Source organism: Rhipicephalus microplus, chromosome 10, assembly GCF_043290135.1.
Source record: "Rhipicephalus microplus isolate Deutch F79 chromosome 10, USDA_Rmic, whole genome shotgun sequence".
In the NCBI taxonomy this organism is placed as follows: Eukaryota; Metazoa; Arthropoda; class Arachnida; order Ixodida; family Ixodidae; genus Rhipicephalus; species Rhipicephalus microplus.
In genome coordinates this window covers 55,905,734-55,929,624 of record NC_134709.1, presented here as the reverse complement: position 1 = coordinate 55,929,624, position 23,891 = coordinate 55,905,734, and the positions used below count along the sequence as shown (strand labels likewise).

General features: G+C 45.7%; 1 protein-coding gene across 1 annotated transcript in view; it reads left to right on the top strand.

Moving 5' to 3' along the window:
- Nucleotides 1–23,462, top strand: part of LOC142774247 (uncharacterized) — a 29,253-nt gene extending 5,791 nt beyond the window's left edge. Inside the window, exons 3-7 of the mRNA XM_075874636.1 lie at nt 12,735–12,866; nt 17,127–17,340; nt 19,992–20,142; nt 22,014–22,135; nt 23,267–23,462. Of these exons, the coding sequence (XP_075730751.1) occupies nt 12,735–12,866; nt 17,127–17,340; nt 19,992–20,142; nt 22,014–22,135; nt 23,267–23,462 (815 nt within the window). The remainder of the gene's footprint in view (nt 1–12,734; nt 12,867–17,126; nt 17,341–19,991; nt 20,143–22,013; nt 22,136–23,266) is intronic.
- Nucleotides 23,463–23,891: the final 429 nt, after the last annotated feature.

The following is a 23,891-nucleotide window of genomic DNA, read 5'->3' as shown; positions in this document are numbered from 1 at the left end:
ATATCTTCCTTGTTCCTGAAATTAATGTTTTTACCTCCTCCAGCGTACAAGCTCAGCTGAATACATGACTTGGTATAAGCTTAAATCTCATCCAATAGAGTATCACAATGACCCGCCTTGCAGAGCTCAACTAAAACACTTTTTCTTTTTCTGACATTTTTCAGTTTCTCTCTCACTCTGTCGTTAAAGCAGTGTCGCGATTGGCTTATGGAGTCCATTGAACACATAGTTGAAATTTTCGCCCCAGATAAACAATGTAACTTCGCACCACCTACTCCTCCTAAATTCTTTTACCCTTCCATTTGAATGTGTCTTTATGCTTTTTTGTGGCGCTACCTTTTAATTTTAGCGATTTTTTACGATCTATAGGCTCCGAACTATATATATATATATATATATATATATATATATATATATATATATATATATATATATAGGAAAAATAAGTATACGCCTCTAAAAAACTGTTTATTGGTGACGTTTTGATCCGGGACCGATCTTCATCAGACGTCTGATGAAGATCGGTCTCTGATCGAAACGTCACCAATAAACAGTTTTTTTAGAGGCGTATACTTATTTTTCCTTAATTCTACGGCAACCCAAGCCAGACTCTTTATAATCCACGCATATATATATAAGGGAAAGAAGTTGATACCTAAGGGCTCGGTATTCCGTGTTCTGACACAATATTATTGAGATATAATAGACAAGAGTGCCAAGGAATATATATATATATATATATATATATATATATATATATATATATATATATATATATATATATATATATATATATATATATATATATATATTGTGGGCATTTGTTACTTGCATCGTCCTCATCCCTGCATGATCACAATCACCATCATCCGCTTGTCTCTTTGTCCTCATTGCCACTCTGGTTCATCATCATCGTCATCGTCTGTGTACTGGCTCTGCCCGTTCCAACAGAATCGAAAGTTGGGCTAGTTGGATATGCATGGTATAACTATCATTTAAAGCGCACGAAAAACAGACATAAAGAGAGGACAAGCGCTTGTCCTCTCTTTATGTCTGTTTTTCGTGCGCTTTAAATGATAGTTATACTCTGCCCGTTCGTTTTGCGAGGTCTTTCCTCAATTAAACGCTGTCGCAACCCAGACTACCAAGACTTCATACGTGGTGGAGGTGGATTTTCGGTCCTCTTACCTCCCGCAGCCCGCTCTACCCGCTGGAGCTTCGTTCAGGCCGCCGATTGCGCCCACTGTCAGGCAGCATGTCCCAGACCGAGCCTACCGGAGCTCATGTCATCAACCACGCACCGACGCAAGCTGCCCCTCCTATTTACATACACGGACATCAGCGGGAACCCCCGCTCTTCGCTGGTCGTCGTGGAGAAGACGTAGAAGATTGGCTCGACGACTACGACCGCGTAAGTGTCGCTAATCGGTGGGACGAGGCCGCCAAACTGCGTTACGTCCCATTTTATCTGACCGGAGTCGCAAAGACATGGTATTTTAACCACGTCATTGACTTACCCGACTGGGCTACCTTCCAGCAGCAGCTGCGACACGTTTTTGGCACCCCGGACGTTCGATCCGCCGTCGCGAAGAGGACACTTGATACTCGCCGACAACATCCCGGTGAATCGTACACTTCCTACATCGAGGATGTCCTCGCACTGTGCCGGCGTGTCAATGAATCCATGCCGGAATCGGACAAAGTGCGCCACATATTGAAAGGCATTGGGCCTGTTGCCTTTAATGCACTCGCTGTGCAAAACCCAGCTACCATCGCTGATGTCGTGACGACATGCCAGCGCCTTGATGCGCTGGACTCCGTTCGCCTCCAACCAGACATTGGCGACCACCACTCCACGTCAGATGGCCACCTGCGCGACCTTATCCGGGACATTATACGCGAAGAATTGCGGTCCATGGGCTTCACACCTCCTACACCACGACCTACACAGCCTTCGGGAATGCCCTTACGTGACATAATCAGGGAGGAACTTACAACGCTGACCGGCGTTGCGCCCGTACAGCCACATGCTTCACGCCCCATAACCACGTACCCTGAAGTTGCTGCCGTGCCTCCCAGCGACGCCCACACGACATTGCCGCGTCCATCCTACGCGTCAGTTGCTGCCGCTCCCCCGGTCAACTACCATTCCGTACCCCCTGACCCTCCGGCCCACCTGACCGCGCTATCTACAGGTGCCCCGAATGTCTTCTATTCCCCACCGTGGCGCTCGTCTCGCCCTGTTTGCTACTACTGTGGCTATCGCGGCCACATACCTCGTTTCTGCCGAAAGCGCCAGCAAGATGAGCGTCGGAACGACGTGCGTGAACGGGATTTGTACGCCGGGGCGTCTTATCAAGGTCGGCGTTATTCGTCTCCCCCGCACCGTTCTCCATCTCCTCCTGCATCGACTGCACCACGAAACAGCCGAAACACGAGACGCCGCTCGCCTTCGCCCTTCCGCCGTTCCACTTCTCCACTTCGGCCCGCCTCATTCACCTCTGAAATTCATTCGGAAAACTAAGTGATGCAGTTTGTGGAGGAAAAACTGCATTCGGAATCAGAACTGAAATTCCTCCATCGGGCCCGTGTAACATGGTTTCTGTGGAAGTGGAAGGAGTGCGAGTCGATGCTTTGGTGGACACAGGTGCGACATTGTCTGTGATACGTGCTGATTTGTGTGAACATTTAAGGAAAGTAATGACGCCTTACGATGGCCCCACATTAGTTGCTGCCCAGGGGAACGTCATTCGCCCTTCCGCGTTTTGTACTGTGCGTGTTTTCATCGACGGCATCCGCCATCATGTCCAGTTTGCTGTCCTGTCCCGCTGCTCTCACCAACTAATTTTAGGGTGCGATTTTCTATCATCTGCTTCCGCGGCGATTTGTTGTGGACAACGCGTCGTTCACCTTGCTGACACGGACTACATGCTTGACGACGACAATCAGAAGCCACTTCGTCTGGTCGCTGCGAAAGACATCGAACTGCCGCCACTACAAGAGCAAATTGTCAGCATTACGTCCAATGACATCTATCACGGGGATGTATTGGTCTCACCGTCATCCCTTTGCGTTCGCAAAGGCATAGTTCTTCCGTCCGGTGTCGTTCGTTTTTGCAATGGCTTGGCACTTGTCACCGCTGTCAACTCTACACCGGAGAAGATCTTACTGCCACAGGGCACAACTGTGGCCCATGTTGCTGACTTCGAGCCTGTATTTGTCACGCCACTTCAGGCCATCACATCCAAAGAACCTTGCCTCGGTGAGCATGTTTCTTCCTCCGCCTTTACCACAGCTATCAGCAGCGAACTGACATATTCACAGAGGCAGCAGCTGCTCGCATTGTTACAGAAACATGCAAATTCATTCGACATTTGCTCGTCTAAGCTGGGCCGCACTAATACTACAGCACATCGAATTCAAACTGTTGGGACATCTATCGTACACCGCCGACCCTACCGCGTGTCTCTAACTGAAAGAAAAATTATAGAAGAAAACGTTGCGGACATGCTTAAACGGGAAGTCATCCGTCCTTCATCTAGCCCTTGGTCGTCTCCCATTGTTTTGGTCCGCAAAAAGGATGGCTCTGTGCGTTTTTGCGTGGACTACCGGGCGCTCAATAAGATCACACGCAAGGACGTGTACCCTATGCCACGCATTGACGACGCCCTTGATTCCCTACAAGGCGCGGAATTCTTTTCAAGCATCGACTTGCGTTCTGGGTACTGGCAGATTCCCATGCATGAAGACGATAAGCATAAAACGGCGTTTGCAACCCCCGACGGGCTATATGAATTCAACGTGATGCCTTTCGGGCTCTGCAACGCACCCGCGACTTTTGAGCGCATGATAGATACCGTGCTGCGCGGTCTGAAATGGAAAAGTTGCTTGTGCTACCTGGACGACATTATTATCTTTTCGTCAACGTTTCCTGAGCACCTAGAACGACTGGATCAAGTTCTGACGTGCCTTGCCGGCGCCGGGCTTCAAATAAACACTAAGAAATGCTCTTTCGCTAGCAAATCTATCAAGGTCTTAGGACATGTCGTTAGCAAAGATGGCAGATTCCCTGACGAAGGCCGTGCCACGGCTGAAACGTTGGCATAAAAGTATTGCTCTTTCGTACGTGTACTCGCTTGTGTTCTTTATATATATATATATATATATATATATATATATATATATATATATATATATATATATACACACACATATATATATATATATGTGTGTGTGTGTGTGTGTGTGACGCTACGATGAATTGGTGACGTGGCCTGGCTCATACGCCATGTTTATTCCGTTCTGCCTTCTTCCTTCTCTGCCTCTACCAACCATCGCTTCATACGTCACACAATGCCCCCTCCCCCCGAAAGAAGGCATGAATTATGAACAAGAAAAAGTAAACAGGGAGAGGTTGAAAAGTCGCAAATGTCAAAAGTCAAAATTGGTTCTATGCTCCAGAGGAGTTCCGTAAACTTTCAATGAATTCAATGGAGAGTGCAGCAGTCCGGTTAACGCAGGAGTTCTGGTGGGCGAGGCTGACTGTTGTGTTCTGGATGGCATAACCACACCCTTGACATCTGCACTGATGATAACACGATTTGAGGTCTTGTGAGGAACGAACAAGGCTTGAAATCTGTGTAGCATTGGATTGACGGATGTCTTTGGCATCGGATGCAGTGCCGTCGTGGCCACAGACGCGTTGCTTCTAAAATGCGTGCTTCTTGACGGATTGTGACGGCGTGATGCCTGCGGGCTGGCGGTATGCAAGAAGTGCTTCCGAATTTTTCTTGGCGTTTTCCGTGGTGTTGCGCTCTGTGTAACTTCAGGCGCAGGGAGCGTCTCTGGCGACTTTCCTCTGTGGGAGAAAATTTGACGTCTTGGAATACTTTTTGGGTTAGAGATCTTATTTCCCGCTGTTCTTCAATTGGTGAGTGTGCTTCCGTTGAATTTCGCGTTCGTCGATGCCTTCGTTGCAGTCTATTTTGTTGTCGCACGAGGTTGCGTGCTTGGCTATGCTTGTTTTTCTGATGCTGCTCAGGAGATGGCTGTAGTGGCAAGCCTTCCGGAATGGGACATTCATTTACTTTGAGGTTTGACGCGTCTTGTAGACAGCTAATGCATGGTGAACAGGTTTCTTGCTTATCGGGCATGGTTGGTGGTGCGCCATCATTGCTAGCCTGCTCTTCAGAGGCTTCTGTGACGTGGTTGATTACGGACGCTTCTGAAAAACAACTGTGTACGAGGTTTGATGTATGATTTGCTTCTGAATTGGTTCGATTCTTGGATTGGTGACCACTGCATGAGGGTACCACATGTGACGTCGCATCACCATGTTGAAAATGCAAATTTTGGCAAGTCTGCGGTGCCGTGGAAATGAACTCTTGCGACAGAAACCATTCAGAGTTGACAGATAGTTTTCATCAGGGGCTTCTTCTTCGCGGCTCACTATGAGTGGTTCTTGCGCCCGGTAGCATGCGACGTTCGATGCGTCTGAGCCTTCTGTCTTTGTAGTTTCTGGTGGCTGTGCACTGGACGGCAACACCGCAACAGGGGTAGTTCGGTAAGGTTTGAGTTGTGAATGGCCCTCTTTCTGTGCAACTAACGATGCGAGCTGTTCTGGCGCATGAATCTGGGTGGTAAGTCCAGGGCTTGGCGTAGCATCGTCCGAGCTCCGCAGCTCTATCCCGACCATTGTGAGCGTGCTAGATGTGGGATGGACATTGTGAGTTACGAAAGAGCCAAGCGATGGAAAACCAGAAGGCGGGCCAAGTCTCCGAGATGGGGAGTAAGCTGCTCCAATGCGTGAAGACTGATTTTCACTCATTGAGTCTTCTTGGCGTTGTTTGGTATTTTTTCCATGTGTCAGCTGGTCTACCATGAACAAGGCGTCCTTATGACACGAATAGTGACCGTTAGGAGCCTTTGAAGAGCTGCGTCATAGAAAACCAGGTGGTGGACCATGTATGCGAGACGAAGCATGAAAGGCATCAGTAGGGTGAGCGACGTCTCGTGTCGTATGTTGGTGCCACGACTTTGGAAATGCCGACTTTCGTGAAGAGAAACCTGGTGGAACGCCATGTTTCTTGAGAAATAAGCATGGACTGTGACAGTCGAGTGTGGTTGTATGCAGATGGTCGGTAATGAGGAAGTCCTTGTCATTGTCCTTAAAACCGGCAATCATCTCTTCCCTGATCTTTTGCCAAGACTCGTCGTTCTCGAAGATGTGGGTTAGGTAAAACTTGAATGCCTCACCTGAGATGTAGTCAGTGAAGTTTATGATCATCTCCCGTTCCCACCAGTTCGCAGCGGCGGCGTGGAGCTCGAAAAGGTTGAACCAGTCCTGTACGAGTCCATCGTCCGCTGATCCGGTGTACTTGGGAATGTTAAGGTCGTCTAATGGTGCTGTCATGATGCTGGTCTTGGTGTAGTGTTGGGATGTACTTTCGTGGTCCACGTTCGGTCACTGCGTCTTGCTGAGACGTTCGGAGGTGGTGGCTGGTTGATGAAGTGGCCGCCAGGTCTTCATCCTGTCGACTCGTGTGACGCTACGATGAATTGGTGACGTGGCCTGGCTCATACGCCATGTTTATTCCGTTCTGCCTTCTTCCTTCTCTGCCTCTACCAACCATCGCTTCATACGTCATATATATATATATATATATATATATATATATATATATATATATATATATATATATATATATATATATATATATATATATATATATATATCGGAAAGAAGTGTATACCTAAGAGCTCGGTATTCCGTGTTCTGACACAATATTATTGAGATTTAATAGACAAGAATGCCAAGGAATGTCTAGGGGAAGTTATTAGAATTAATGTAATGTAAATATGAAGACAGAAAAGTGGGTGAAAAAATACCTTGCCGTGAAGAGTAATCGAACCTACGACCTTCGAATAACGCGTTCGATGCTCTACCACTGAGCTATCACGGCGGCTATCCCCCCAGTCACTTTATTGGGTTTATATATGAACTTAAACGTGGGAGCGTCAGTCAGCGCCCCCAGTAACCATGGCGGCGAGTGTGGCACACTCTTTTGAGCCTGTTTGGCGTCACGTAGCACGTGAACATGTTACGAGTGGGCAGGTGACCAACAGTTCCTCGTATACAACCTTAAGGCACAAAGTCTGCCAGTACGAGACCCTCGTTAATGAATAAGGAAATGAGTGTATACATAAGGGCTCGTTTTTTCGTGTTTTTACACAATATCAATGAGATCTAACAGACAATAATGCCAAGGAAAGTATAGGGGAAGATATTAGACCAAATTGTTATGTATATGTAAAGAAAAGTGGGTGAAAAGATAACTTGCCGTGGGCAGGATCCGAACCTGCGACCTTCGAATCACGCGTTCGATGCTCTACCACTGAGCTACCACGACAGCTATCCCCCCAGCCACTTTATAGGGTTTACATGTGAATTTATTTATTTTTTATTTTATTTATTTAGGTACCCTCAGGCCCAGAGGCATTAGAGAAGGGAGTGGGTTACAATAGTTACAAACATAATATAAAACAGAGCAAAAAAAGGTATAAACACAGCAAAACCAGGAAAGTGCAATGTACTTCAGTGTTACACGTTATACAATGTTAGCTAAAGCAGTTTTAAAAAGTTGGTGGTCCGAGATTGTTGCCGTCAGTGCGGGTAGGTGGTTCCATTCCTGTGATGTACGCGGTATGAATGACTGGGAAAAGGAGTTCGTTCTGCAGGACGGCAAGCCGACTTTATGGACATCATTTATGCGAGCTGAAATGTACCGAGGAGGCAGAATGAGTTCGTTTCGTAGCTGGTTGTGATAGAAAAGCTTATGGAAAAGACAAACGCGAAGGATTTTCCTACGAGATGATAAGGAAGGTAATCCGAGGCTGGGTTTCATAGTGCTTAAGCTGGCAGTCTGGTTCTAGTTAGAGAGTATAAAACAAACAGAGTTATTTTGAACCATTTCAAGTGAGTGTATTAGATTTTCTTGGTTAGGATCCCAAACTGATGCAGCATACTCCAGTTTGGAGCGGATAAGCGTCTTGTAGAGAGTTAGTTTTAGTGTTGAAGGAGCCTGTGAGAAATTTCCACGTACGTAGCCAAGCATGCGATTAGCGTTATTAATTACGTACGTTGTATGCACGAACCAAGTGAGGTCGGTAGTAATATGTATGCAGAGATATTTGTAAGTGCTGACAGATTCCAGCGGAGCATCGTTCAGATAGTAAGTGGGCAGTATACGGTTATTTCTAGATACGCGAAGGAACTTGCATTTGTTAGTGTTGAGTTCCATTACCCATGTTTTTACACCACACAGAAATAGCGTTAAGATCAGATTGAAGGGTTAATAGGTCATTGTCATTAGATATTTCACGAAAGAGGACGCAGTAATCGGCAAACAAGTGAATGTGAGAAGTAACAGATAAAGGTAAGTCGTTAATGTAAATAAGAAAGAGCAGGGGAGCCAGGACAGATCCTTGAGGGACTCCAGAAGAGACGTTCGTTCGGGGTGAGACGATATCGTTAGCTAAAACAAACTGGGCGCGGTTAGAAAGGAAACATTCAAGCCAAAATAAAAGTTTCGGATCAAGATTAAGATTTTGTAGTTTGTGAAGTAAGAACTTGTGACATACTTCATCGAAAGCTTTGGAAAAGTCTAAAAAAATGCAATCAGCAATGGATGAATGATCAAGAATGATGTTTAATCCATGGGGGAAAGATGCAAGTTGAGTCTCGCATGAATAGTTTTTTCTGAAACCATGTTGACACTTGAAAAAAACGGGTTAGATTCGAGAAAACCTGCCAGTTTGGAATATAATATGTGTTCTAGTATTTTACAAGGTATGCTGGTTAGCGAGATAGGCCGTTAGTTAGACGGTGAATGTTTGTTACCAGTTTTAAACAGCGCAGTTATCTTTCCAATCTTAAAGTCGACGGGGAGACAGCCCTTCATGAAGCGATTGTTCGAATATCTTTGTTAGTATGATTGAACAATAAGAGCTGGTGTTTTTCAAAAATTTAGAACTGATCGTATAACACCCAGGAAACGAGGAAGGCTTTAAGGACTTGATTACACTTTCAACACTAACGTAGTCAATAATAATAGGAGGCATAAGTGGGTAGTCACAATGGGGGGTGGTCGGAACAGGGGCGTCTGTAGTTGCTGAGAAATTTCTGGAAAAGGCATCATTAAGGGCTTCTGCACACAAATGGGGGGGAATGGTGTTTCCAGCACTGTCAATCAAGGTTAAGATTTCGCTATTTTTGGGGTTAATAACGCGCCAAAATTTCTTAGGATCAGTTAGTAACATATTCGGAAGCATGGTGTTAAAATAGCAATATTTCGCATTTTTTAGTGCGGTGGTGTACTCTTTGGAGAATTTTTTGTAATCGTCCCATCAAAAGATGCAGAAGACTTTTTTCGCAGCCTTGTAAATACGATGCTTTTTGTTTGGGAGACGCTTACTCTGTATATTGAACCATGGTGCATTTTGGTTGGATATGATAGTGCGAACAGGAATGCGTTTATTTGTTAGTTGTTTCACATTATCTACAAAAACGTCCCAGTTAGTTTGAACACTACGACTATCCAACGTGGAGAGGAAACTATCAAGAAACGTGCAAAGTTCATTATTAATGGAGACAAAATCGGCTTTACCGTAGTCATGAATTGTTTTAACCGTTTTTACGCGCTTGGGACAGGATGCGTTGATGTTGAACGATAGCAGAGTATGATCGCTTAAACCTGGCAGATGGGTAATGTTCGAAACAAAATCGGAGTGGGATGAAAGCACAAGGTCTAGTGTGTTAGCTACCGACGCAGTAGTTCTGGTAGGTTGCTTTAGTAATTGTGACAAGGAGAAAACAGAGCACAAATTTAAGAAATCATTTGCGAATGTGGAAAAGGGGCTGATGGTAGGTGGTTCAGTTGCCCAGGAAATGTTTGGAATATTAAAATCGCCTATCAGAAGCAAAGGAACCGACGGGTGGCGAGACTTAACAATGTTGATAGCGTCGTGCAGTTCGTTGATGAAGGACGGAGATGATGCAGGAGGACGATAGCATACACCGACAACTTTTCGATGGGAGAATTGGATAATGGCCCATACTATCTCCAGATCTGAAGGAACATGAACACACTGTGATGGTAGGGTTTTCGTAATAGCCAGCAATACGCCACCCCCTTGGCGGGCTGTTCGATCACATCGGTAAAAAGAAAAAGAATGAGCACAGTCGAGTGATTCATGGTCAAGAATATCTGGATGCAGCCAGGTCTCTGTTAGTGCTATGATATCAGCATTAGTTGTAGTAACGGCAAAATGAAGATTATCGCGTATTTTAAGAATGCTACGAATGTTGGTGTAAAGAAATGATACGCGATTTAGTTTCCTTCCACTGCTCCTCAGTTTTTTCTAGCTTTTATTGCTCGGCACGGCGTGGTTTTGGGGGTTATGGGGCAGGCGTTGTAGGTGCTCTGTTACGCTATTAGTTGAGGGGTCGAAGAAGTATTGTTTTTTGTTCATAATCAGCTTGTTGTGCCGGAGTTGGAAGGGTGCTTCGTTTGACTGACTTTTCGCGAAGGCTGCAAGTTGATTTCGAGCATGGCGTGTCGCCGGCGAAAAATCTTCGTTCACAGAAATCTCCTTTTTTTAAGTATTTTTGCGTGCGCAGAGTATTTTGTCTTTTGTTTTAAAATTGGCAAATTTTACGATAATGGGGCGATGTCTACCTGGGCGAAATGCTCCCAAACGGTGAGCCCGCTCAATGTCGTTTGCGGATAGCGGATCAAATACGCCTGTCAAAACTTCTCTGATGCGGGCCTCACATTCGTCCCAAGTTTCTTTGCAGTCGGGTACGCCATAAAACAGGAGGTTATTGCGGCGCGACCGGTCATCTTGTTCGTCAAGGCGTGATTGCAAGGATTCAAGCTCTGCTGTTAGCATGCCGACTGTAGAATAATAGTTGCCACGTCAGCGTTGTGATCGTCAAGAGTTTGCACTTTACCTTCAACGGCTTCCAATCTACTCTGAAGATTTCCAATTTTGTCTTCTATGCTCTTTTGACTGCTCTTGATGATTTTTGATATCAGCCACTAACTCCTCTTGACTCTTTGCCGATTCCACAGATCGGGCGTGAACACCTTTTAGGAGATGAAAAATGGCATTCAACTGCTCAGAGGGTTCATCAGGCAAGTTTTCAAGTTGCGGCAGCGCCTGAGAACGCGTAAGGGGACCCGGGTTAATTTCGACATCGCCAGATTGCAGTAACAAGAACATAATTGAAAAACAGTCGCACACAATTTCAGACATCAGTTGTGGGTGCGGGAGCGCAAAAAAAAAGGGTTGTTGCTTTTTTTAGCGTATAAAGGCAATGGTTTACACACCTGCGATGGGCAGAAACGACGTGCCTTAGGCATGCTGTCTGCGCTGCTCTCGCACCCACTGAAAACATGGCCAGGCGTGCAGCAATTTAAACTGTCCGTAGGCACAGATAACGTGGTTGACGAGGGCGATGCGCAGAGGGTCGTGCGCGTCAACGAAGGCAGATGGTAAAAGGAACCGTGTTGTAGAAGGGGCTGGTAGGCGTGAAATTGCGGCAGAGGCAGCTTGATCCCGATGCTTTCCGTGGACGATGACGACGATGGCGCCGACCACAGCACCAGGAACGCAAGTAAAACCTGCGATGGGCAGAAACGACGTGCGTTAGGCATGCTGTCTGCGCTGCTCTCGCACCCACAATACAATTAAACGTGGGAGTGTCATTCAGCGCCACCAGTAGCCATGGCGGCGAGTGTGGCACACTCTTTTGAGCCTGTTTGGCGTCGCCTAGCACGTGAACTTGTTACGAGAGGGCAGGTGACCAATAGTCTCTCGTATACAACCTTAAGGCACTAGCTCTGCCAATACGAGACCCTCGTTAATGAATAAGGAAATGAGTGTATACCTAAGGGCTCGTTTTTTCGTGTTTTTACACAATATTAATGAGATTCAACAGACAATATTGCCAAGGAAAGTATAGGGGAATATATTAGACCAAATTGTTATGTAAATGTAAAGAAAAGTGGGTGAAAAGATAACTGGCCGTGGGCAGGATCCGAACCTGCGAACCTGCGGTATATATATATATATATATATATATATATATATATATATATATATATATATATATATATATATATATATATATATATATATATATATATATATATATATATATATATATATGTGTGTGTGTGTGTGTGTGTGTGTGTGTGTGTGTGTGTGTGTGTGTGTGTGTGTGTGTGTGTGTGTGTGTGTGTGTGTTTTGCGAACTGACAGGTGACTAATACACCGACGGCAAAGCTTTGCGCTAAGTCACGGAAGGCTTACAGACAGCATGAATCTAAAGCAAATAAAAGAACCAGTTCGTAGGTAACGAGCTAAGCGCACGACGGTCACTTGATGGATTTTAAGTGAACGGCGACAACTTTCGGCGGAGCGGCCCATGCACCAGCTTCTCCGCAGCGCGTGGTCGCAATCACCGTTAAAAAGACAAAAGCGCTACTCTGACACCTAAATGTAGCATATACAATGACTCTAACGCAGTACCTCCAGAATCATATTAACCGATTGTCTCACACAAGTGCCAATAAACTTTTTATTCACTCTCTCTAGACTGAAGACTAGTCTTCCGACGACATTTATAGTGGAACATGCAAATACGGGGCCAATTTTTCGCATTGCCGCAGCACTGCCTGGTACAAAGTCCCCGGATCAGCCTACAGAAGTCGGGCCTCCTGCAGTCGGGCCGACACCTGCCAGGCCGACACCACCTTCTCCTCGTAAGCCTCCGGGACCTACCGAAGCACCTTCGAAGTCGTGTAAGTCGGCGCTAGCGCTACAAACAGTTCGCACTTAATCATAGAGCTATCGAACAAAGACACTAGTATTTTCGTAACACTCTAGTGGAATGCCGCGCTCATTGCGATTCTGATGCACTGCTTTATGAGCGAATGCATAGGTCTAGCTATTCAAATAAAAGGAACTGCAGCGTTTCCCACCATAAATGTGCTGGAAATTCTTCAGGCGAATGCCTCGCCGCGGTGGCCTGGTACTCGGCTGCTGACTCGCAGGTCGAGGGATGGAATCCCAGCTGCTGCGGCTGCATTTTCGATGGAGGAGGAAATGCTGTAGGCCCGTATGCTCATATTTGGCTGCATATTGAAGAACCCCAGGTGGTCGAAATTCCCGTAGCCCACCACTACGGCGTCTCTCATAATCATATGGTGATTTTGGGTCGTTAAACCCGACATATCGAACAATCCATCATCTTAAGGCGATTCGTTACAAACAAACACGAGAGGAAGGAAAGAGTATATGGGCAACTTTCGACACCTTTATATATAGTGCCATGCGGGTTATCTTGACGTGCTCCGTTTAAACCTACAAAGACGGTGAGCAATACGCAGATTGCGCCTCAGTGTTTGAGATGCTTCTTATTTGTAGTGGATCATTGTGTTAAGATTGTGTGCAGAACGCGAACACTCAAGATTATTGCGGAGCTTGCACGACCACCAGTAATATTGCTGGAAAGCTTGACGCGATTTGGGTAAAGGCCGACGCCCTTCATCGATTGTCACATTATCGACGGCCGACGCGCTGATCGCTGCTATCAGTGCTGGTGTGTTTCTGCAGTCTAACCTTCAGTTTCCGGGTCATAAATTCAGCCAAACAAAATTTCGTCCTTGAAACGCTGACTGTTGCCTTCTTTGATGTCATGACCATGTGGCACCTGTTTGAGGGGCAGTGTATCGATCTCAGTATACCTTTTTACAATAACTAAGTTTTCGGGTTGCATAAATATTTGAGATTCTGTGAGCAACGATTATGCTGAAAAAGGCAATAGCACGTTTCTAAATGCCAATAAGTTGTCGATAAAATAAAAGCAGTAAAGTGCATGTCTATCTATCTATCTATCTATCTATCTATGTCTGTCTGTCTGTCTGTCTGTCTGTCTGTCTGTCTGTCTGTCTGTCTGTCTGTCTGTCTGTCTGTCTGTCTGTCTGTCTGTCTGTCTGTCCATCCGTCCATCCACCCATCCGTTTGGCTGTGTTTTGGTGCTCCCCGTGGACGTTGTGTCAACTAGGTAGATAGCACAGTTGCATGGCACAACTGCATTCGCTCGGGCATCCCAGTCATATTACTGGATTGAGCACAGCGATTCTGCGGCCTCTGTTGCAAGAGCCCGTGGGAGGAGGCTGAATGAAAAGTGGGCGTCATGCGCCCCATTGAAAATCGGTTCAAGGCCATTCCGTACTGATTCACGACTACACGTTGCTTGTGAACGAGTGTCTCTAAGGTCTTCTGGCGGGCCCTCTATGTGCTAACTTAAGGAGAATGGAGGCTTCACAAAGCTGCGCAAAGGGATATCACCTGCGCAAAATGATTTGTCGAACACCATAACATTTTCTACAACGCAAACTTGATAGCTTATATGAAATTTCAACGAATGATGGGACTTCTACGTCTCATCATTTTGCATGTAGTTTTTTTTTTACTCTTTTCTCTTCACATCTTTGTGGTGAACAGTCACAGCTAGGTCTTGCGATAGTATTGCTTCAGGTGTCAGACGATACTTAGGACACTGCTGAAAAAGACCGAATGCATTAAATGAATCGCGCTTGTTTCTGCATCCACTGGGTTCACTTCTGGGTTCACCATATTGCCACCATCTCTGTCACTCGCTGATAAGTGTTTCTCGCAAACATAGTCAAAGAGTCATGACCTGTCGACATTTTTGGGAATATATCCCATACGTGAACAGTTTGCGCGTAATCGGATGACTGGAGACATTGCAGGTAATTACTGCCTCTTAGCCAGATGCGGCCACAGTTGCAGTACGGCTGGATTCATTTGCGCCCTGTCGTACAAGCGCACACATTGAAAGCCTGCAAAACGCTTGCCTATGGCGTTGCACCACCGGCACAACGCTGAAGCTCGCGATAGCTCTAAAGAGTGAGGCTCCGAGATTGCGCGCCGACGGGAAACCCTCCGGCGTGAACTCTCTTTGGCCTTGTAAAGACAGTAAGCTTGCAGATCGCAAAAGTTTGTCTTCGCAAGGCTTACTACGCACGCATGCGCAAAACACTTTAGCGAGGTACCCACGAATACGAAAGACGTCGTTCGTTCAAGGACCATTACAACTACCTCGTTTCAAGTGCTGTGCGGCCTATACTTAGGCACTATCTATCAATGGGTGTGACTAAAATGCCACTCCGCTTTATTAATTAACGTTACGGACGTAAATCTGAGATAATTTTCAAAATACGAGGCGGTATCGCCATTTGCAAATGTTACGCTCATATAAGAACATGTAAACGATGACAGCACGCCGAAAGCCTAATCTGTCGTGCTGCGGCGAAAACCAGATTTCCACCCCGGCAAAATCGTGCCGCTCTAAAAGACTCTCCGCCTCTTCAAGTACTCCTTTCTGCGTGTTGTTAATTGTCTCATTTTTCGTGCTGTTCCGCCATGGAAAGAATGTGCGTGTGAAACTGCCAACTATTCCTAAAAGCTCGCAAACATGTCACATCCAAAAAAACTAATTCAGAATTGACTACAGTACAGACGCCTGGCTCGTCTTCTTGCTTAGTCTCTATCCAAGTTGCACTTTCAGGGGCGAAGCTCCTCAAGCTGTGGGCCACTAACCGAACGTCCGCGATGTATGTATGTATGTATGTATGTATGTATGTATGTATGTATGTATGTATGTATGTATGTATGTATGTATGTATGTATGTATGTATGTATGCATGTATGTATGTATGTATGTAGTTGTAGTAGTGGTAGTAGTAGTAAAAGTAGTAGTAGTAGTAGTAGTAGTAGTAGTAGTAGTAGTAGTAGTAGTAGTAGTAGGTAGCCACCTCTCATTTAGTCCGTGTAATGTCCGCTGGATGGTGGTAGTTGTACATGATGAATATGTGATGAAAATATGCGAGATGGAGGTACTTGCAGTGTTCACTAGATGGAGGGACATAAGTACAGATGGACGGACGGATGGACGGGTAGATGGATGGGCAGACAGACGGGCAGACAGACAGACAGACACACGGACGCATGAACTGACGGACAGAAGCACGGACGCCCGGACGAACGCATGGACGCACCTACAGACGCGTGGATGTATGGCCACACGGACAGACCTAAGAACCAAAGCAAAAACAAACGGACGGACGGAAGCACGGGCGGACGGGTGAGCGCACGGACGGACGGACGGACGGACGGATGGATGGACGCTTCGCCCCACTCATCACCATCCACTCCGTAGATATGCTGCAATTTTTTATAGTGCAACTGCTTGAGCCACCCGCAGTCTGTCTTTCGCGAACAGAACACTATAATTGTCACTATACAGCACCCGCTGTCTTCGTCCTCTTCCTTGTCTTGTGCTTCACGACCAAAATGCATGCACCAATTCCTCTGGCGCCAGGCGGAATAATCCTGATGGGTGTCACGACGAATACAGTGAGGGAAAGAGAGAAAGTCAATAAGCGTAAAGAGAAACTCTAGGGAGAAAAAGTCCTTCACACAATTTTCGAACCTGCCTGTCCACGATCCCAAATGGAGTGCCGTAGCTCTGATACCCATCATGATATCTGAGCATGCCATAGCCATGTATAGTGTAGCATAGACTATTTTGCCTATGGCATGAGTGCCGCCATCTCAGTCTGTTAAGCCAATGTTCTCTTGTTTTTTGTATATTGCAGTGTGAATTACCATGGCCGTGAAACATCCTACGAACAAACCCATCAGTTTTGATGTGTATGCTTCTATTGTAACGCTGTTCGTTTAGCTGGTAAAGACGCAAAACGCAAATGTTTACAGCCCAATACGGCGGCAGTGAAACAGATGCCGTAAGAGCGTCGATAAGAAGGGGGTTGGAAAGAGAAGTCGGGATGACCGAGACATGTGGGGACTAGGAGGAGCGAAAGAGTATAGAGACATAAACTCCGCGGTCTCCTTAGCGGTCTGCTTCGAGTACACTCTACAATATTTATTTTTCTTCGTTATAACTAAGTTCTAGAAAAGGTAAACGTTGGTCATTTTTTTAATCCTTCTACCTCCGTTCCGAACGTTTGCAGTCTCCGTGGATGAGCTGGTCTGCACGGTAGGGGCGACCTCTGTGCTCAAGGAGATGAACCCACCGGACGGCCTGTGCCACTACATATACTACGACAGTGTGGTGGTAACCAGAAGTAAACTGGTCGGCGTCGAGGTCAACACCAGCTGGACTACTTTCATAACAAGCCTGTCTACCTACACGACAACGACCGGCGGTATCGGGTTCGATGTCCGGTGGGTGACATTACCTTAGCAACACGCCTGGAACATGCCTATGATTTTGGCGAGTTTTCTGCACTAGTGATCATGAAAAGATGAGTACTGAGCAGAGTCGCCGGATTTTTCTGAGCTCAGAAGCAATTGATCATCACTAAAAACACTTAATTAAGCAAACCGTCACGCCCTTCATTAAGATGCTTGATAAAAGCGGCCTCTTAGTGACATTTTCTGTTCTTGAAAATAGTTTAAACATACAAAAATGGCTCTCCAATACCCAGAGTAGTGGAAGTAAATTCCTGCAATTATTTTGCACAGCAAAAATCAGTGCCACTACGAACAAAAGCATATATTTACTTAAACATTGCCTCCTGGGTTTGTGTCCCTTGGGTTGAATGCACGTTTGTCAGTGCATGATTGACGTCACTATGCTGATTTCCCCAACGTACGTTGAACTTCAGCGCTCAACAAGAGAAAGTAATCAACAAACAGACTATTGGTGAAACATAGATAGCATAACCGAAACAACTATGTTTCCTGCGAAAGCGAAAATACCCCCCCCCCCTCCCCGCCCAAGCAACACGACAAGCTACTCGAAAATTTTGCCACCGGCTTGGCCATACAAACATGCCGAATGCTCTTTAGTATAAACCAAACCGGCAAATCTGGCAATCAGTTAATGGTAAATTAAGGAGACGCAAAAGAGAAAAACAACTTTTTCGGATTAGTAAATATTCTGAATTCTAAATTCACTGCACTTGTCTCAAGGAAACGTCTCGTAAGCGATAAAACACATAAAAAGAAATACGAGTAGAACGCCAAGTTCCCGTACCCATTGCCGGAATGCCACCAATTTTGACGGCATCTGCAAGTGCCTCCATTGTTTCTAACGGGCAAACATGAATTGTGTTGCACTCCAATGGGAGCCAGAAACATGGCATACTGAGTATAAAAAAAAAATTGTTGAGCCATTGTGAACTAAACGGAAAGAAGATGTTCTCAAATCCGTGCCGTCACCCGCAGAAATTCCAGCTTGGAATTGAAAAAAAAAACTTGAAAAAACTTCCTCCGTCGGTTTACTGTTCTAATATTCAACTCACAATGATAAAGGTAAGTTCACAATGATAAAGGTAAGTGATAAATTCTTCGGAGCACAATTCCCTCAGCCTAAACTGACTCGCTGTTACACTTTGTAGTTCATTTAAACATAATTATTGAGAAATACAAGACATACGGGACAACACTGCCAGTTGAAGCATACGAGAGGGCATTGGTAGTAAATGTAATGTAATTGTGAACAAGAAAAGTGGACAAAAAGTGTCCTATCGTGAGCAGAGACAGAATTTACGACCTTCGAATAATAACATCGGATGCGTTATTCGAAGGTCGCAAGTTCCGTGCCCGCCCTCGTCAAGATATCCTTTCGCCCACTTTTCTTTCTTCACATACTTTTTATTTAGTTCTAATACCATACCCTACACTCTCCGTGGCAGTGCTGTCTTTTAGATGTCATCTTTCCTTTAAACATTCTTGTTAACCTAAAGTTGTTAAAAATTACGTCTGGGCGAAATATTTTGCTACATGTGAACCAATTTTGTGGAACTGCGACAACCCCGGCACCTGGCGGAGCAGATCCGAACCACGCGCTTCTTTTTATGGACTCCGAGAAGATCAGCTTCAACAGCGCAATGAAACGCGAAAATAACCGAACAAATACGTTACACGCGCGCACACCGGTCCTTCAACAAATCGGTTTATGATTTTCGTTGATGTTCCCGAATGGTTAGATGGCGTATAGCTACTTTAACAAATGAAGGAGCTTTACTGCGTCCTCATAAGTCGCAGTCTAGCCCTTACGTTTTGTCTCTCGACTTTTTGTTTTTTTAGGCAACTAATGTTTCTTTTGTATATAAAGTTTACTCTTTTTTGTTTGTTTATGCATGTTCATTTCCAGCAATAAAGGGGGGGGGGGGGAATGCTCACGCCGGTGTGTGAGTATCATTACCACATAGACACTTGAACCAGCGCCTGAAATTGAGGTGGCGTTGCCCGAGTCAAAGATTACAAACAGCTTCAGACTTTTTTCTTTTTTGCCGATTTCACTACACTGCTGCCACAGACATTACCCGATTCCTTATTGAGGCGATGCGTGGATTTTCGGCGATCAGAGTAATAAAGTATTGCGTACACATAACGACATCGGAATATACATGTAAACATCATTCACCTCAACTATAGAGCTGTAATTAATACAGCTCTATCTAATACAGCTCTAAAGAATAGCGGAGCTGTACCGGAATAATTGTTCGGCGCCGCTAGTTTTGTACCAACTACCCTCAGCGCTCTGTAGACATCCTTTAAAATTTCCTCTTCCTATTTTTTCTCTTTTTCTCACCTGTCTGATGGAATATTTTGTTGTATTTGCTCCTTTTTATTGTGCGATATATTTCTCGATTCTCTATTCTTCCGATCCGTTATGTTGGCGACTTATTCAGCGCTTATTTCTTTATCACTTAGAAAAAAAACCTCTGTGAGTAGTTTTCCTTTGGCAAACTCGAGATTATTAAAACATGAAACTTTTTGTTCCCTATCCTACATGTGGTGGTCTAAAGATTACTTCTCAGACGTCGCCATTACATTGTGCCGCTTTCGTTTCGCTCGCTTTTCAGATACTCGCCCGCGTCGGAAATGAACGCCACGACGGAACAAGACCTGAAGGAGCTCGCCAGGCAAAACATCAAGCACTACGGCGTCCTGAACGTGTTGGACATACCCGACAAGATCAACAAACGCTTTGCCGATGCCAAAGAACTTTTATCGGTAAGTAACATACAGACAAGATACGCCTATTTGGCAAGTGAAATGCTCCGGAATATACTGCTCATCACTGGCCATTTTGTAACTTGTCGAGCCGGAATCGAATGCAGCTCGTCGCGACCGGCTTTCGATGCAGGCGAAGTGCTAGAAGCTTGTGTACTTGCGAATTCAGTGTGTGGCAAGGGACACCTGATGGCCGAAATTTACGGAGCTGTCCACTATGGCGTCCATGATAATCTCATCGTAGTTTTTGGAGAATCTTGACATATATGATTATTAAACGTCAAGCGACCGCCACGGTGGTCGCGCGCGCAGGGCTGGTGCAGGTGCAGGGCTGGAGGGGCAGGTTCATTGGTAAAGATGCATGACTCAAAAAAGCAGTAGCGCGTGAACAGGCTAGGCGAACGATACTTACAAATGTCAAGTGCTAAGACAGGATAGCATTTATCCGGCCCAAGGCCTGTATTGAGAAACGAAGGTTAGTTTTATCTCAAATTATTTATTCTTTTATTTCCTACATACGTTACAAGTACACAAAAATGAGAACCTGAGCTAGGTGGTAAGGCATTTTAAAATAGCGCGAAAGAAAACACACGTGTTGTCTTCTTGCATCCACGTAATTTTCGCGATATTTCACAGTAGGTTCCAGCATTTTTCATCCATAAAAGTGTGGCTGCTGCGGCCATGATTCGATAACGTGACCTTCGGCACAGCAATCACGCACCGCTGCCGCTGAACCACCGCCGGGTTAATGTCGCATTTATATATGTTACGCGAACATATGACAATAGGTCTGTATAGAACATCCGCACTGAAAAATTCTTTTTCACAAGTATAGTAGCGCGAGTGAGAAAAACACTCGCTTCTTCCAGCCCAATCCATGTACTTTCGACTATTTTGACAGACTTCAAGGTTAGCCTTTACACCAAAATATATCAGCTTAAAGCGGCCTTGAGGCTCATTTTGCGATCATAATTTGTGTTTCGTAGGTTGATTCCGTTACGTGCCCCGCCGTGGTGGTTTAGTAACTAAGGTACTCGGCTGCTGACCTGCAAGTCGCAAGTTCGGATCCCGGCTGCGGCGGCTGAATTTCCGATAGAGGCGGAAATGTTGTAGGCCCGTGTGCTGAGATTTGGGTGCACATTAAAGAACCCAAGTGGTCGAAATTTCCGGAGCCCTCCACTAGGGCGTCTCTCATAATCGTATGGTGGTTTGGGGACGTTAAACCCCACATATCAATCATATCAATCAATCATCAATTCTTGTTGTAGCGCATCTGGTCGGTCTGACCATAGGGCAACAGTGGTGCACTCGCGGGAAGTCGAAAACTGGCCGCGAGCTGTCAAAGGGTCTGCATTCGAGTGAACGATAATGTTCCGTGATCGGCAGCACTTTGAAACTGAGATGTTTTAGCTGTCTACAATTTGTCAATGAAATCGAACGATATGTAGTAGCCACAAACTTGGTAGACTACGACGGCTACGCTTCTTGCAGCGCGCGACGTCACACGCTTCATGGCAAAATGGCGGTCGCTGGTGGTGGGCGGGATTTATACAGCTGGTGGCTTCTAGGGCTCGTCTTGCACCAAATTATTTTTTACGACCAACTTTTCATACGTTTACAGGCATGGTAGACCCTTCCATTTCTCGCTGAAAACCGAAAATTGTTAGGTAACCGTGTCATGGCCTCTTCAACCATGAAGCTTAGTGATGCTTAAGAAAGAGCAATCTACAAAACAGCTACAATTAAACTTCACAGGAAACAAGTACTCTTAATGAATCATTAGTATTCATTGCTCGCACTCTTGTGGTGGTAGTTATTTGTGTGCGTGAACCCGTTTTTCGCGCCTTTCGGCGGCTATTTCTTCTTTCTAGACATTGAAGGGCTACCAAGAAGGCGATGGCTCCAGGAAAACATTAATAGCCATGGGTATATTGAACTACAAGCACCCTAATGCAATGAGCTTTCTCAGGGATATATTTCAAGATGCCGTGAAGTGAGTACGCATTAACATTTTACTTAACGTTCTTTTTTATCACTCAGTAATGTGTCAAGTGTTTCATGGCGCTAGCACCTAGTGACTTCGTGTTCTTCAAGGGGCACACCATAACTCCCATACAGCCAACCATACGCGTGCGAACGGTGCGTGGGGGGGGGGCACACGCACCGTTCGCATGCGTCATGTTCTGGCGATGACATGACACTCATGACACTCTTCATGACACTCTTCATGACACTCAGAGCAGTTTGGGTCGATGTCCGGGCAAGCCACTGAACCTTCCCTTCCATGGGGAAAATTCAGTTCGTAACATTCTCAATGTGGAAGACTGTGGTCGAGTCAAATTTTGGTGCAAAAGCATGCACCCCCCCCCCAAAACATAAAAGCTCAGGTAAAAATGGGTGTGTCAAAGTGAATATTTTAATAGGACATACGATATTAGCTCCAAATTTTGCTTTGGATGCGGTTTAATTAACTGCCGGAAAAACTGCTGAATATTGATTGAGGGGGTTCATTGAAGTAATAGACTGTTTTCTAGTGAACAGATGGAACCGTTGCGCCACCAAGCAGAGCTAATATAAACCACTCATGTTTTTCTTCCTTTTTTTCACGTGACCTCAGGTGCGTTTCGGCTGTGCGACGCACCAATGTTCAGACAAAACACAACAAGACACACCACCAGTAATTTGCAAGTACAACTACCAGATACCTCATTCGGGATTCAGGGTCACTTTCAGGCTTTTTGAAGACACTGTATGCGCGTACAGCTGAGATTGTTGTACGGGAATCGGGATCTACGGTTTGGCTATAGTGTGTCTGCTTTCCCCTAGAACCATTATTAAACTGCTGAGCGCCAAAAATTGTAGACAACGAACACAAGGTCAGTTCAAAGTCAGCGCTGGTTCATCTTCCAACCGACGGCCATATATGCTAAAGGCGTGACCCACTGCGGCACATATTCTTCATCCTCTCTACACTTCTAACATGTACGATATCTTCTCCGGCCCTGTAATAGACTTATACGGTGAACTCCGTCGTCGTTGTTGCCTTTACACCATATTTGAGACGAAGCTTACACCCCCCGTGATTGCTGTGCGAGATTAACATAATGTGTGTTGCTCGCTGCAGCCAACACGTCGCCGACACCGTCATCGTCTACTCCTCACTGAGCTGGATAGAATCCAACGAAGAATGCTACAGCCACCCACCATCCGTGTTCGACAGGACTGTGTACAGTGGTGCATCTGTGAAAGAGGCGGACCGGGCACCAGACATTGTAAGTAGCACGCTGCAGTCAAACCTGAAGCTACGAACGACCCCATAAACGTACAGCACCCTTTCGAGTAATGATAACACCTGAGAAAAATATATGCTGTGGCGCTCAAGGTGAAAGCTGTAGGAAATCCTGCGTAGCCATTTGCCATGCAAGGGGCTTCAATTCGCCAGGCGCTGTGGCGACGCTGGCGTTCACGGACCAGCGCGTGCTGTAGCTTTGCAAACATGTGGCCTTCTCAGAGTCCATAGCGTGAAAAGAACGCTTCATTTGGATGGACAGGCAGGCAGGCAAAGAACTTTATTATATTCCGGAGGCGGCTCTCAATATCCCTTAGAGGGCGGCACCAGTAGGCCACTCCCACGACGGGACGGAGAGGTTAAACTCCACGGCTATGTCGCGAGCCCTCTGGATGGCCCTAAGCTGGTCACCTTTGTCATGGCTTGTGAGGAGACAGGTCCAGTCCGCCTCCGTACAGGG